This window comes from Mollisia scopiformis (assembly GCF_001500285.1).
Source record: "Mollisia scopiformis unplaced genomic scaffold LY89scaffold_2, whole genome shotgun sequence".
In the NCBI taxonomy this organism is placed as follows: domain Eukaryota; kingdom Fungi; phylum Ascomycota; class Leotiomycetes; order Helotiales; family Mollisiaceae; genus Mollisia; species Mollisia scopiformis.
In genome coordinates, this window is record NW_017263582.1 from 691,002 (window position 1) to 705,916 (window position 14,915).

At 48.1% G+C, this 14,915-nt stretch overlaps 6 protein-coding genes across 6 annotated transcripts; 2 read left to right on the forward strand and 4 right to left on the reverse strand.

Moving 5' to 3' along the window:
• Positions 1–354: 354 nt before the first annotated feature.
• On the forward strand, positions 355–2,094 carry LY89DRAFT_679973 (FAD/NAD(P)-binding domain-containing protein). The gene has a single exon (XM_018213982.1). The coding sequence runs from the start codon at positions 643–645 to the stop codon at positions 1,858–1,860; it is 1,218 nt and encodes a 405-aa protein (XP_018077526.1). The 5' UTR covers positions 355–642; the 3' UTR covers positions 1,861–2,094.
• Positions 2,095–3,633: 1,539 nt separating this feature from the next.
• Positions 3,634–4,086, forward strand: LY89DRAFT_727946 (uncharacterized protein; the record flags this gene model as incomplete). Its single annotated transcript, XM_018219214.1, has 1 exon — positions 3,634–4,086. One exon carries the CDS (start codon positions 3,634–3,636, stop codon positions 4,084–4,086), a length of 453 nt encoding a protein of 150 aa, XP_018077527.1.
• A 286-nt stretch (positions 4,087–4,372) lies between these two features.
• LY89DRAFT_170043 (uncharacterized protein) lies at positions 4,373–6,919 on the reverse strand. Its single transcript, XM_018205561.1, has 4 exons — positions 6,885–6,919; positions 6,702–6,837; positions 5,836–6,608; positions 4,373–5,780 (listed from the first exon to the last, which is right to left on the reverse strand). Exons 2-4 carry the CDS (start codon positions 6,719–6,721, stop codon positions 4,660–4,662), a joined length of 1,914 nt encoding a protein of 637 aa, XP_018077528.1. The 5' UTR covers positions 6,722–6,837; positions 6,885–6,919; the 3' UTR covers positions 4,373–4,659.
• Positions 6,920–8,510: 1,591 nt separating this feature from the next.
• Positions 8,511–9,109, reverse strand: LY89DRAFT_776975 (uncharacterized protein; the record flags this gene model as incomplete). The annotated part of the gene is made up of 3 exons (XM_018222093.1): positions 8,511–8,929; positions 8,983–9,036; positions 9,085–9,109. 3 exons carry the CDS (start codon positions 9,107–9,109, stop codon positions 8,769–8,771), a joined length of 240 nt encoding a protein of 79 aa, XP_018077529.1. The 3' UTR covers positions 8,511–8,768.
• Positions 9,110–10,562: 1,453 nt separating this feature from the next.
• On the reverse strand, positions 10,563–11,742 carry LY89DRAFT_170055 (uncharacterized protein). The gene has a single exon (XM_018205562.1). The coding sequence runs from the start codon at positions 11,313–11,315 to the stop codon at positions 10,716–10,718; it is 600 nt and encodes a 199-aa protein (XP_018077530.1). The 5' UTR covers positions 11,316–11,742; the 3' UTR covers positions 10,563–10,715.
• Positions 11,743–12,213: 471 nt separating this feature from the next.
• On the reverse strand, positions 12,214–13,545 carry LY89DRAFT_170105 (uncharacterized protein). Its single transcript, XM_018205563.1, has one exon. The coding sequence runs from the start codon at positions 13,472–13,474 to the stop codon at positions 12,275–12,277; it is 1,200 nt and encodes a 399-aa protein (XP_018077531.1). The 5' UTR covers positions 13,475–13,545; the 3' UTR covers positions 12,214–12,274.
• Between the last annotated feature and the right edge of the window lie 1,370 nt (positions 13,546–14,915).

Genomic DNA, 14,915 nt, shown 5'->3' on the forward strand with positions numbered 1-14,915 from the left:
TACTTTGACACAACTCAACGATGTCGTTTTTCACAGCAGTAACTGAAAGACAGAGCAAGATCGGAATGATTTTTGGACATTAGCCTGATCTCGAATTAATACCTGTAAAATGAGTTTGAAGGCTAGTTACAAGCACGTATTTTACTTGCCTAGGTAGAAGATGCATATAGAGAAGTGGTTTCGCTTTCTGTTCTAACCACTAAAAATACGAGTCTAGCCAAAGTCTCGATTTTTCGTACCCGACATTGAATTCATGGTTTATTCCCCACTGCTTCTTAACAAAGCTTCAAAGCAAGCACCCCAGAAAGATACAGACAACTTTGAACGTGTTTCAATAGCTGCTGATTGGCCAATGGGCTAAATTGCTCTTCTATCACGTGTAGCTCCACTTCCTGGGGGCGATCGTCATCGAACTCTATTTCGGACATCTTCAAGGTCTCCTTGTCCGACAGATCTCTGTACAACATTGTACACCTTCGCATCGGGCAATAGAAGTTTATGCGGTACAATACCGGCCATTCGTTAAGTTTTCCTTCATATAACTTAGAGTGCTGGTCTACTCTTCTGCTCGAAATTCTGTTTAACTCCCCAAATACTTAATTGATACCTTACCTTTAACTCCTCACAAACCTCAAACTCAAAATGGACCCCAAACCCCAAATCCTCATCAACGGCGCCAGCATCGCCGGCCCCGTCTTGGCCCACTTCCTCTCCCAATCCCACATCTCCATCACAATCCTCGAACGCTCCCCCAACCTCCGCACCACCGGCCAACAAGTCGACATCCGCGGCTCAGGCCTAACCGTAATCCAACGCATGGGTCTCGAAGAAGCCGTCCGCTCCCGAACCACCGAAGAAGCAGGTCTCCAATTCGTGACCGGGAACGGGAAACCCATCGCCACGTTCCCGGTCGACAAGGAGACCGGCATGAGTTTCTCGTCCGACATCGAGATCTTGAGAGGAGAGCTCGCGAAAGTGATTTATGAGAAAACGGTCAAGAGTCCGGATATTGAGTATATATTCGGCGACTACGTGACGGCTTTCTCGGATACGGGGAAGAAAGTGACAGTTACGCTCGCGAGTGGGAAGGAGAGGGAATTCGACCTTGTGATAGGAGCTGATGGCATGACGTCCAAGACTCGCCGTTTGGCATTCCCTCGGATTCAAGACCCGTTGAAACCGCTGGGTCAATATATGGCGTTCTTTACTATCCCGTACCAGGCCTCGGATGGGACGTTTGCGCGCTGGTATAACGCGCCGGGAGGAAGGACGATCTTGCTACGGCCTGATAAAGCGGGTTGTACGCGAGCGTACTTCGCTATTATGAGTTCCAAACCAGAGGGATATGAGAAAATGAGTGAAGAAGAGCAGAAGAAGATGTGGAGGAACTTATTCCAGGACGCGGGGTGGGAAGCAGAGAGAGTTTTGGAGGGAATGGAGAAGAGTGAAGATTGGTACATGCAGGAAATTGCTCAGATCAAGATGCCTACTTGGCACGAGGGCAGAGTTGGGCTGGTTGGGGACGCGGCGTATTGCCCTTCTCCTATCTCGGGGATGGGGACTAGTCTCGCTATTGTAGGTGCTTATGTTCTTGCTGGGGAGATCGTGAAGAATGGGAATGGGAGAGACTTTGAAAAGGCGTTTGAGGGGTATGAGGAGAGGATGAGAGGGTATGTGGATAAAGCGCAGAAGTTACCGCCTGGTGCACCGGGGTTCGCGAATCCGCAGACGAGAATAGGTATTTCGATCCTGAATGGGGTGCTGGGGTTTGTGAGTTGGAGTGGGTTGGCGACGTTGTTCAGTAAGTTGTCGTTGGGTGCGACGAAGGAGAGGGATGATTTGCCGGAGTATGCTTTCTGAGTAGGCAGCAGTATTCTATTTTCGAGATACCAGATGATGTATGTTTCTGTGGAGGCAATCGTGTTAAGTAGTTTAGACATTAAGTAGGTCAGGTGTTGGAGATTGGGACAGATTTCAAGAGCGCTGAATGTTAGGGCTTCGCCTCGATCAGCTGAAGTGACTCAGTGTGTACGAGTACAACATGTCTCGGGAGTATGGTACCCGCAATAACGAATATACTGTAGTTTGTTTGAGCAAAAGAAATCACTAAAAATTGCCTCTCATCCGACGGCAGCAGTGAAACCACACGTAATAACATTGGATGTCTTTGTAAAGCCATCCATCTTTGTTAATGCCTCACTCTACCTTTCATACAGTATCAAGACCTCAAGAAAAACACCACTCACTTACCAATCCCCTCAATCATCGACCCGCGGCAAGTGATCAACAAAGCATCCCTCCATCTCATCCGAACTCGCACCCGAAAGTCCGAAAACCCACACTCACACCTCCCTCGCCTCCGCAAACTCTGTTTTCTTTCTTTTTCTTCTTTCTTTCCTTTCACGGCCCAAGCCGAACCTTCCAACCCCCCTGAACGTCATTCAGCCACTGACGTATCAGCCACGCAGCCACGCAGCCCCTTCAACCAACCATCACACCTGAACGAAGGGACTTTCGGCATCGCACCGCAGGCAGGAAAAAGGAGCGTCCGTTCCGCTGAATTGGGTGAGTCAGGGCTAAAAATATGATGTCGTCCATCCACGTGCGGAGGAGAACTCGTCCTTCAACTGCACTACTGTACTGTACTGTACTGTACTGTACGAAGAGTTCATTCAATCCGACGGCCGAGAGATCCCACGCCGTCCGTATCCGCATCCCATGATTGATCTTCGGACGCACTCGTAAAGTACCACGTCCGCATACCGCTATTGTACAGTAATCGCGAAGCAAGATGTACCGTCCCGTCTCACAGGCACAATCTCGGCACTGCACTGCACTGCCACTCACTGCACTCACTTACCCCCACTGCCCTCCCCATTGAATAGGTAAGCTTCACTCACCATGATGCCATCCCTCTCATCCGCATAACTCCCCACCCTACGATGCACACGCCCTCCCTGCGCATCTCCCACGATCGACTCGTCTTGATAGCGGGAAGCGTGCGAGTCTGAGACACCCTCGCAGGGAACCTCGTTGGTGTGTGTTCTTGAAGTTTCAAGATACTTCGTATCTTTCACCAGAACGAAGAGGGATCGGCGGCGCGCGTGTCGTATCAGATGAGGTGTCGAGGCGATCCACTAGGGCTTGCTTGCGCATCGCGTTCAGGGGTGCGAGGGCCATGGAAGGGTCTGGATGGGGGATGATCAGGGTCCTGCAGGCCCTTCGTCATGGGGGCCCACTTGTTGATTGAAGGTGTGGTGGAAGGTGGAAAGGAAGGAGGTGTGCAGTGCATTGCATATAGACGGGTGGCTTTCCTCTCGTTCGTTTGATTTTTTCTTCTTTTTTGTTTGGTACTGAGTTTTAATAAAGGAGAGATATTTATCTGTACCACCACCACCAACCAACTCTATCGCTATAATAATCCATTGCTACGCCTCGGAGAATCCTTCACTGCACGACTGCACGACTCGCGAAAAAGCGCCGAAGGGTCAACTACATAGCATAGCATAGCATAGCATAGCTTCCTCCAACCACAGCTCCCAAAACACAGAGCTCTCTCCAGCCATAGCTCACTTCAATTACGACCAACAAAATCAACCACACGACGACAACTATCATCGCTAGCACCTCAAAATGACAACCTCACCAACCTCCCCCCACCGTCCCCGCCGCGAATCCCGCTTCACAGAAGGTAGCGAAACCACCTTCCCACCCAGCAGCAGCAGTCCCGGCGCCACCCCACCGACCAACGATGACCACCTCCTGTTCACGATCCTCTCTGAAATGGACGAGCACGAGCGGCGGCGGCGGCGCCGCCAGCGCGGAAACTCGAACTCGTCTGTGGAATCGTTCGCTAGTATCGAGAGTCCGAGTTCGAGTAAAGAACGAGAGGGGAGGAGACGGAGTGTGGTGTTTGCGAGGGAGGAGAGTAGTGGAAGTGTTGGGGGAAGTGGGATGGGCGGAAGGAGGAGTTTGGATGAGAGGCCCAGGGAGAGGGAGGGGATTAAGGGGTTGGTTAAGGGGCGGTTGAGGGCGTTGACTACTGGGGAGAGGAGGAAGGATGTTAAGCCTTATCCGGGGACGTGAGGGGAGGGGAGGTTATGATTGATTGAATGATTGATGGGATGGGGTGTAATATTATTATGATGATGGATGGTTGGGATGGGATGCGATACGAGCGTGCGTGAAGTATACGTTGAGCGTGGATATGCTCGGAGTTTTGGGCGTTACTGGGTTGCTCTTCGTGATAGAGAAAATTAATGCGGGTTATTGTGGTAATAGAGGTTACTCGGTCGTCAAATGGCTTTCTTCTGCGGAAGTTATGAATCAGTTCACTGTTCTACATTTCAATCTTGAGATACAGTTTATTGTGATGTGTATTGATTCTAGTACGTAGCTCTGCGGATTTGCTGTCGATATGACAGTAAGTTCGAGTAACGAGATGTCCAAGTGGACAATTCGGCCTAACAAGCCTGCTGAATGCAACTCGTAGAGGTATGTACAGGAAGAAGCCTACTAAGGGCCAAGCAGGAAAAGGTAAAGGAGTTCAGTAGGTCCCAAGCAGTATGAACTGATCAAGCCTGGAGACTAGAGGTCAATGTTCCAGCTTCTCAAGGACCCAAATCCAAGGAAATAAGACCATCCACTCTCATCTGTCACTCAAAAGCTGTAGTCTACCTCCTCAGGGTCTGTCTCCTTCAGAATCTCCCACTCAATGCAGTACTTTTGGTCATACAAAACCAGAGACGTCTGATCTGGCAGCCTTAGGCGCTTCTGCTTCCCACCCTCCTCGTAGCAAGCGTACCTAGCTCCAGCGATAGTCTCGATACGGTCTAGCGGGGTACCAGCGACTATGATATTGTCCTGCAGCATGCGGGTCTTTTGCCAAAGGATGTTATTCTCACCAGTGAATTTAGCGCCATTGCGTTCCTTGAAGAGGCTGGCCTTGGCGAATGCCTCGGGCACTTTGACGAATCCGTCTTCGAAGCGCAGGCCGTGGAGGTCGAATTCTCGAGTGAATATCGGTAACGGTAACAGAGGATGAGGAAATTGTGATTGTCCATTCTCGGCCCGAAGATCCTGCAATTCCTGCTCGAGGCCTGCAATTTTGTCGTCCCGAATGTCCACCTCGTGCTGGAGCCTGAGAGCTATGGTGTTTTTCGAATCCTCGGATTCACCAGAGAATGAAGCAATCTTCCAGGCTTGGGTCATATTGGCGGATTCGGCTGCCTTTAACTTAGCCTCCAATTCCTTGACCTGGGACTTTAGAGCAGCCTCATTGTCTGTCTTGGCGGTATGACCGGAGTTACTGCCACCGCCAAGTGTCAATTCCTTGACTCTGGCTTCCAGATTGCTGATGATCTCGTTGCGCTGCCGTAGCAGTGCACTGGATGTCTCAGCTTCTTGTTGTCGTGCAAGGCTAAGTTCCTCGATCACTGCGTCGTGGGTGCGAATTGTGAGCTCGTGCTCGGCAATCGTCTCCTGGTGCTTGCTATTGGCGTTACTGAGCTCTTCGATGTCTGATCTCAATCCCTCGATTTCGCCTTCTCGTTCACCAATCACGGAATCTTGTCGGCCTGCTTCTCTTCTCAGTCTGTCGATAGACGCATTGTAAGACTTATCGAGTGAGGCGAAGGCGTCTTCGAACCCATCACTAAGAACGAGGTTGGAAGGCTTGAGAGTACCGAGTCCATCTTGAATTGGCTGTTCGACTTCATCGTCGCTTGATTGTTCGCTTGCATCGTCAACCTCCTCCAACTCGCGACGTTGAGATTGAGAGCCTAGCGAGATGTTAGTATCAAGTTGGCTATGAACTCAGTGATGTCTCTAAAATACCTTGACGAGAATCATCTTTGACTTTGAATAAAGTCTTGATGTATTTCTTGCTGGCATTTATCGAACCTCGCCAGTATTCTTGGTCGAACTCGATGTCTTTGTACTCATAACCCACATGCAATCCCACGCGGGAGAACCGAACATATGGCCCATGGTCACCTTTACCGTGAATCATGATGGCAGAGACGGGTTGCTTCGAAACCCTATCAGTTCCAACTTGGATGCGAGAAGGTTCGTAAACAGGAGGAGGAGGAGGAGGAGGAGGAGGAGGAAGTTCGACTCGTTCTCGACTTGTCGTCGTGCGTGACTTGTCAGAGTTAAGAAAGTCCTTGACCAGCTTCACCCTCTCATCTAGATAAGTCTCATCGATGAGGCCAGCAAAATCGCCAATCACTCTAGAATCGATCTTGATGTTCTCGAATTTCACTCGCCCATTGGAGGAGACCAGATCGCTCCAGTTTGAGAGTTGCCGAGAGTCGCCTTTCTGGACAGCTCGCGTCCAAATCTTACCATCCTTTCCAATCCGTGCTAACACCTCGACAAGTGGCTCCTTAACATGGGTTCCAATGTACGTGAATGCATCATCGAGGAGTCGATACTTTCTGACCTTTTTCTTCGCTGGATGAGCGCTTTGAGGACCAACGAAGTCAGGATCATCAACTTCGTCATCGCCAGCAGGTGTTTGTTCCTGGAAAGGTCTCTTGGGATTGGTTGGCGCCTTTTCCGTAGACGTACCTTCAATTGGTAGCTCGGGTGGAGGAAGGGAACCCATCCTGCGTGGCAAGTTAGCTGCTTTGTTTACTTGGCGCGGAGAAGCATCTTTCAAGATGCTTGAGTCAATGAACGACAAGGGTGAGGGGGCTTACTCGCTATTGTTGTCTGCCATTGTGCGAATCTTGGTGGGAGACAGAGCCAGAGTGGATGGGTTGTGGTTGAGTTGTTTTGAGAATCGTTGTTATCGAGATCGAGGAGACGACGAGGTTGAGGTGTTGTGGCTCTTCGCTAAGGTCAATTTTAGCTCCTATACAAATTGAGAAAGGTGAATTCACCGTCTGATCTGCAGTTGAACGCTCTTCCGGCTGATGATTGATTATGATCAATCTAAGACAAAAGATATGTACCGCTTAGATGGGAGCCACACTGCACACGTGCAGATAGCATAACCAGCCCATTGCACAGGACTAAAGCCCTCATATGCCCAGCAGCCATAAGAATGAGGTGAGCTGTAACTGGCCTCTACCTCGGTAGGAGACCACCTTGAAAACGGCCAGAGAACTCTTGCCTCGACCGCTCCTCATCTCGAAGATGTATTAACGATCGAGGGAGCACAGTAGCGGCAAGGACTGGCGCCTTAAGGATGAGGAATAGATCCCTTCCACTGTGTAACCTATAACTCCGGCTACCAGGCTTCATATAACTCCTGAGCCCCTTCTACTTTGACCTCTCATTATCCTGACCCGGTAAATCCCCTACTACCTCGCATGCGTAGTCTTGCTTCATAGCTGGCCTGATATATGAACACATTGCAGGCCCCTCTTATAGTTCCATGGTCTTCATTGAGATCAACTCCTTTCACTCAAGCTTTGAATCAGCGCTCAACATTTATTATCATAAAGAGCTCTTTAGAAGACGATCTGAAATCCGGATGACAGACTGTAGGACGATATCTCTCGGCTTTCTCTCGTTTCCAGTGTTCTCTTTCGTCCTTCACGTACGTGACATGTAGTTGACTATGTTGACTGGAGAGTTGGGATGGAATCATCGTGCCATTTCTGGACATTTTCCAAGTTTAGAGATGGATCCAGCAGTCACACATTGACAGCAATTCAAATCCCCCAAAAGCAGGGAGATTTGCAGGACAAGTGAACTTTGAGTTTTAAGCATCTTGCTTAACTTCTTCTCAGATTTTCGAGTACAATTACAAATATGGGAGCAGCATGATTATCAATCTCCCTCTTCTTGGAACAAAGTACAACGAGGCCAGCCAAAACAGAACCAAGTGAGTACACATCATGCATAAAAAATGGATTGCTTGGCCAGCAAAGGAATCAAGATGTTCCCCTGTTGGGAGCAGATTGAACGCTGAGCTTAATTGAGTTTCGAAGTTCTGGATACTTTCAGTGAAGATCGCGCGCATATTCGACAACTGGGCTCATGGTTTTTGAAAAGCCTGTAGGGCAAGCTTCAATCTATCTTGCGAGAGCATTTGAGGTGCAATTAAACAGTTGTTTGTCAGTCACTTGGCTCACAGCTTGATTGAAGTACCTGTGTAGCCATCGCTGTTGATCAAAAAAGATGCAGAGAAACGAGGTGAGGCAGGAGAGGCGGAAGAGGAAGTGACATTTAGGCCCACTTTAATTTCGGCGAAACATTCCTGCGTTTCCGACCCACTTCCTTGTGTGAGCACCGAGCATTTCTCTCCACAAGCATCCCCGTTAAGGTCCTGCCAAGGTCCCCAGCAATGCACGCGTCACGAAGTCAGCAGACTTAACAAGCTTTCTGCCTGGTGCATTTTAGTAGTGAGGCTTGGTGGAGAAGGGATCGCCTCCGGAGAGAGTCCTCCGCAGGTCTAGAAGCCATTCTGCACAGAGCATTTCAAGCTAAGGTTTATGATGTGAAGGCGGTGAGGAATTCCATCAGATCCTGTTCCCGGGACAAACAACGCATACGTGCACGGTACATCGACACTTTCGATGCATATGGAACTCTTGGCACCATGAGAAAGCCTACACTGTATGTGTACGTGGGACATGACAGCTGAAGTTTCAAGCGGGCTCACGGCACGTTGAATGTTCACTGGTCAAGTAGGTGTGGTAAACGAATCAATCATCTTCTATTGTACATTGGAAGCTGTCATCATTCCAGACATGGATTTTTCCTCAGCCGTTTTGACAGAGCTAACGTCATGATCATAGACTTCGACACTACGTAACTTAGGAAGATCCTCCCTTCTTACCAGCCTCGACTGGATCAACCTTGCCGTGAGCAAACTCGCCAGCTCCACTGCCTCCGCTGGAAGATCCTCCAGAAGAGCCTCCGGTTTGTCCTCCTTGCTTGCCAGCCTCAACGGGATCAACCTTGCCCTGGGCAAACTCTGCGAGAAGTCAGATATTGCATGACGGGGAAAGAGAGCACATAGAGTCATACCGCCAGTGCCAACACGTTTGTCAGGAGTTCCGTCTTCCTTGAGACCTCCGTGCTCTATGTTGTGTCAGCGAGTGAAGAATAAGACTTGCTGGTGGAGTGTACCAGTGGGCTTGTATGTTCCAGACATGATGACTGTTGTTTGTGAAGTTGTTTTGCTTGTGAGGTGTAGAGATTTGATGTGATTGCTGATGAAAAAGTGCTTTGGGAACGAGGGGAGAGCTCATTATATAGACTTTTCTCTCCATGCAAGTGTAGATCTTGAGTCTCCTGACCTTCTTAGCTCATAGGCAGCGACTGCATCATCAATTTTTGTTTTTGGACTTCGTCACGCAATTGCTTCGAGATACATTCAAATCCTACTCGCGGGACAATGCAGGTCGGATCTGACCCGGTGCAGCAGATGCGGGGACTAGTCTCTGAACCCCTGTTGATGATGTCGAAAGACTACGGTTTAGTGCCAGGTACCAGGGCCATCAATAATTCTCAACCAATATTTGACATACGAAATTTGCTTGGATCCTTCTTTTGATGCAACTTCGCGAAGCGTGCAACCGAATTATCATGACATCTTTGATTGGAAAAAGCCCGTTTTGGCGTCTTGAAGCACGGCATGCTCCGTTGCCCACGCCCGACTAGGTTTGGGATCCTTTAGCCTCAATCATTAAGATATCAGACGGTGTGAACTTAGCACGCTGGAACCATACATCTGAGCATATACTTCCCGTTCTTCAGCTCGATCAACCCGAATACGACGATGAGGCCAGAGTGGGCTCCATATCATTGTTTTCTTGGGGACCATATCTCATCACAAATATGACAGATCGAGCACGTTGCAAAGCCTTTCTTTCAGCTGCTGATCATACTTTGTTGGCTGTATGGAGGAGGCTAGACCAATAGATCTCCGCCTTCTTCCCGCTGAACAATCGTATGCATCACAGAGAACACATGCATCAAGTCACATGGTTAGCCAAAAGCTTTTTGATCAGGCGGTTGTAATTCAATCGAGATGAGCATCTCCGTAGATGCTAACTACCTTAACCATCTAGAGCTCCAGAAACGCATCAAAGACTGAATGCCTACTTCGTCGCAGAAGGCACACTCCTGCCGCACAGATCCTCTTCCAATCACCGAACACATACATATCCGACTGAATCAACTACTCTCCTCCATCTTCAATATAACAATCCTGAAGACGACTCTGCAAGATCCGGTTTCCACCTTCGATGTCCAGTTGTAATAGCGTACATCAGTACTACCAGGAGCTCGAGCTGGTTCTCAAAGCATTAGCCCTCTTGTTCTTAGATCAATTTCCGCTTCTCGCTTGTCCAGATCGTTCTTCCTTTTCTCCAATTCGTTTTGTTCTTTGCTGTATGATTCGATTACAGGCTCTATGGCCACACTGGCTTTTTCAAGGGCTTGTAGAATAGTTTTTGTTGAAGGCTTGGCTGCGAACGATTAACCTGTTGTCGAATTTCTTGATTTGACAAACGTGGGGATCATTCTTGTACTTCTAGATTCCTCCAATCTCGCTTTGACAATTGCTTCTGTTTCTACTTCGTCACCTGTTTTGAAGGATGGATTGAAAACGATGTCCTTGATGTCAACTCTGGGTCCGCATCTTATTGTCACTGCATCTATTCATGCCCAGTGAGTGTAGAAGTTCACATGACCATCTGGCTTCGTTAGGGAGCTCCACACTTTCATCCCTGGCTCACCAAGAAGGTGCCCGACGTCTAGACCAGTAGAACCCAGAAAAGCAGTAGCAATTCTATCTTCGTCACTAGAGTCTGCTTGACTCTGCTGCTGCTTCTTAATGTATTCCCGTACAAGGTCCCTCTTCGTGGAGTCAGTCGCCTCCCCCAACCTTCATAGTCACTGAAGAGGCTTTTGTTGAGCACAACTTTGCTCATCGGCACCCAAGACTTCAGTTTAACCTTCTTTCTGATTTCGCGATCGATATCGGTTTCAAAATCTCCCACAAACGCTTTGACACGTAGAACTGGCCCGGGTCTATTTTTCTCTGTAGTAAGCCCAGCATACAGCAATAGCGAATTGTATTCACTATGACTGCCAATACAGGTCCAATTCTCGTGTATTTCTGACTTCTTGGAAGGCTGAGAAACTTGCTCCTCTTGCTTGGGCCCATCGTCCTCTTGATCATGATCATTGTATGAAACTTCGGAGTTAGTTGCTTTCATGCGTTCCGACCTGCGAGGAGAAGTGATGGCCCAGACCGGATTACTTTCGACTGCCTGGCCATGCCTAGAAGCCTTATCTTCCCGGACTCCTAGGTCTGGTGTTGGATCTGATGTTCTAGCGTGGTCCAGTTGCATTCCTTCTGGTGTATTGGGCTCTTCTTCTCTCCTTCTGCAGTATCAAAGTCAGTAACAATACTGTGAGAACAGAACATAATAAGAAGAATTCTTATTTCATGCTATCACGTGAAGCCATCGCTTATGGGCTCAGGGGCTTTACAATACGACTTGTGAAATGCAGGGAAGACGAAGTGAACTTACTGGTCTTCCTCCATCATCATCAGCAGTAGCAGTTGTGCTTGCTGTTTTGCAAATCATCGAAAACAGGAAAGGGACGGAGTGAGTTTGTAAACTTTTAAGTGGAGAAGAAGTGAAATGAATACCAGAAGCTGGTTGTATTTGTGTTGTTGAGAATCTCTTGATGCAAGGCACAGAAATCTGGCCGTTGCTAGTTATGATATGTGGTATTTCCTTTCGGAAGTCATGTATGGATTGATATGGATGGATCCGGTTGAGATAGATCGTTTATATTGTCTCTTGGAGTAGTACTTCGTGGAATCCAAAGTGGTTGAAAGAATAGAAAGTGCTATGGAAGAGTGTTCCAACCAACTGACAATCAAGCTTTTGATATGTGCTTTCAGAAGGCAATGCTCTAGCCTTGTACGTTAGTTTAACAGCAACTTGATCAATGCGGGGTCATCGTTAGCAGGGTAGTCTTTTCATAACACACGATCACGACAGTCTTTTCATTTGAAATGAGGACCTCAATTCTGTAGTCTTTGTTTGCAAAGTTTCTTTCATTCGCTCTTTGGACTCGCGAGATGCTTTTAAGAGCCAAATCTTGTGTATCGAGAGTAGCAATTACGAAGTAATTGCGAACCCGCAAATCATTCTAGTATTAAAGTACAAGTACAAAGCAGGAAAGGCGCCTTGGAAAGACTGTTCACGGAAAAGACGTTCTGAACCAAAGATCTCGACGACGATCATCAGCCATATCGCCTCCTCCCAGAAAGCCGTAGGCATCCACACCTGATCATTCATTCTTCATCCGAGTCGTATGAAACATAGACACGACGACGAACATAGGTCTTCCCATCAATCTCCACCAAATCCTCTTGTTTCTGGACGTACTCTCCGCTAGCGGTCTTGAGGAACTCGGTATCCTTGAACACAACAGTCTCAAAGACTTCGCCTGTCTTGTAACTGCTGTACTCACTCAAGACGACCTTCTCTTGGTAGCCATGCTTGACTCTGCCCCCTTTCTCCATGTAAAGACCTGCGTTTGGCATATCTGCGGGAATTTTGTTGTAGACTTTATTGCCAATCATGAAGGTGTCGGTATCGATTTGCGAGAGATTTGCCGGGGACACAACTTTCTCGCGCTTGGCCAATTCCTTTGCTTGGTCGTCGATAACTCTTTGCATGGCACGGATCTTCTTCGATGACTCTGTGTCGTGTTCGCGTGCAACTCGAGCTAGAGCGGCACCGGTATCTTTATGGTGCTTGACAGCTGCGAGTAGCTTACCACCAGACAATGCCGCCGGACTGTCGACGGTACCACCTCCCATGGTCGTAACTCGTCGTTGAGAGTTAGAGGCGACTCCATCAACAACCTCCCTACCAGCTGTGCCTCTGATCTTTGCTATGGCATATTCTGTCTCCAGCTCCTTCACCTCCTTCAAAGTCAAGTTTTCGGGGTCATTGCCTTTCAATGCGACGCGATCGAAAACAACGTTCTGGCGGTGAACTGCGTGCTTGCTGCTCTGAATGAGTTGATGCCATCGGTTTCTGACGGCTAGAGAAGCTTCGCTTTTGCGGGCTTTGAATACAACGTGTCCCGCCTTGGTGAACGTAGCGTAAACTACGAGTGACGGTTCGTCGATATGATGGCCGATGACAACTTCGCGAGTTTCCTCAGCGCGTTCAATGCGGGTTCGCTTGGCAGATCGTTGGGTTCCTTCGTAAACTTCGTCGCCTTCTTCCTCATCTGACTCCGTCGTATATTGACTTGGGCTATTGCCAGGCTCTTGCTTCACGGGGGTGGAGTCGTTACTGGTAGACGGGCTGAATATGCTGTAAGACGAAGTCGACATGTTCCTGCTGCTATTCGACGTCAGTAAATGACTTTTAAATCTGTGCGGGGGGACAATCGACGCAGATCCAATCAAGAACAAATACACACGAATAGGATGCGAAGAATGGGAATTTGGAGTGATTTGAAGAGGTTTCAACATCATCTAAAGAAAATTCTGTACCTTTTGCTGTTCATGGTTGTATGTTGTGCGAGTGTGCGCAATTTGATGTTGCGGGGTTGCGGTTGAGGGGAGGAGACGAGTTGCGTCGAAAAAGTTTACCTCTCGACTATTAACACAGAGGGAACCGACGCGTTCCCTCCGCGACGCGACGCTTTCCAAAAGTGAATCTGTGAAAGTTTTTAGGTTACGATTTAGTAAAAGTCTTCACGTTTGTTGTCTTATTTGATCTCATCCTCCACGAAACAGGTCTGCTAGACCTCAAATTTGTCTTTCATGCTCGACCTTAATCTCCTTTGCTCTCTGTCAACCCAAGCCTCCTCTTGGAGACATCGCCGTCATTGACCATCAATAAGGTTTAGATGAGTTTTACACTGAGTGATATCCCGCACAAAGAAAAGTCTTGGTCGAACTACCTATGATATTCTCCTGCACTATTGAACAAAGCATACCTCGGGCATATCAAAAGTCTTGACAAGACAACTATTCATTCGTAGACTCATTTGCTTAACTCAAGTCAAAACCGTACATTCTTGCGCGGATATAGCTCAATAGCTTTACCATTCCAACTTCCGTTCCAAATTCACCTACATTGCTGAAATTACAGTGTTCAGTGCGGTTGCCAGTAAGGTGCTGTACGTACAATATTATCCCAGTTCCTAATTGTCCGACCTGCTTCAGGTGACTCAAAAGATACCGATCGGCAACGTCGTTTTCAGATTCAAGCAGGCCATTAGCACCCTGCTTCAAATCCGACTTAGAAGAATTGTCATCTCTGGTTTGCGCCTCACTTAGCTGTGCCTCGAGAGCTGCGAGCCTACATGCCTGTTCAGGAATGAACTCTTTCTGTTCGAATATCTTCATATCCTGTTCAGTGATAGTATCATTCCGCTCCCGAATTGTCGATCTCATGTCCTTGATCATAGCACGAAAGTTCTGCTTCGTACTGAGGACGTCATTGGGAAGCTGGTACTCTGGTCCTTCGGTGTCGGGAGCCTCTTCAGAAGCTGCATATTCTTGAGGTACTGCAATTTATTTCGTCATCCGGAGCGATCTGATCGTCTTCGACTTCACTAAGGTACGTCTAATCTAGCTCTGCGTATAGCAGGGCTCTTGTACAATTCTGACCAAAATTTATTTATTCAAGGCTTTGCACCTTTTCATTTGCGGCTTTAGACTATTAAAGTATTGCGACTTTGCGGCATTGCACATTTAAGAAGGCCAGTAAGCTCTGGACTAATTAAAGAGCAAAATTTCATTAGCAAAATTTTGCTATTATCACATGAATAGGGTTGTATCCCAAGTCCTAGCCCTCGGTGTAGCTCAGCTCCTAGCTCTCACGCTCTCTCTGCCTTGACAATACTCTCATTCCCGGCTCTCCCTCTCCCTATCCCTCTCCCTCTCCCTATCCCTCTCCCTCTCCCTC

Excerpts from the sequence above, each read along its gene's own strand:
- LY89DRAFT_679973 (XM_018213982.1), top strand. The coding sequence starts at position 643 with ATGGACCCCAAACCCCAAATCCTCATCAACGGCGCCAGCATCGCCGGC.
- LY89DRAFT_170043 (XM_018205561.1), bottom strand. The coding sequence starts at position 6,721 with ATGGCAGACAACAATAGCGA. Across the intron at positions 6,609-6,701 it reads ATGGCAGACAACAATAGCGA|GATGGGTTCCCTTCCTCCAC; the intron begins GTAAGCCCCCTC and ends CTTGCCACGCAG. Across the intron at positions 5,781-5,835 it reads CAAAGATGATTCTCGTCAAG|GCTCTCAATCTCAACGTCGC; the intron begins GTATTTTAGAGA and ends ACATCTCGCTAG.
- LY89DRAFT_170055 (XM_018205562.1), bottom strand. The coding sequence starts at position 11,315 with ATGCAACTGGACCACGCTAGAACATCAGATCCAACACCAGACCTAGGA.
- LY89DRAFT_170105 (XM_018205563.1), bottom strand. The coding sequence starts at position 13,474 with ATGATGTTGAAACCTCTTCAAATCACTCCAAATTCCCATTCTTCGCAT.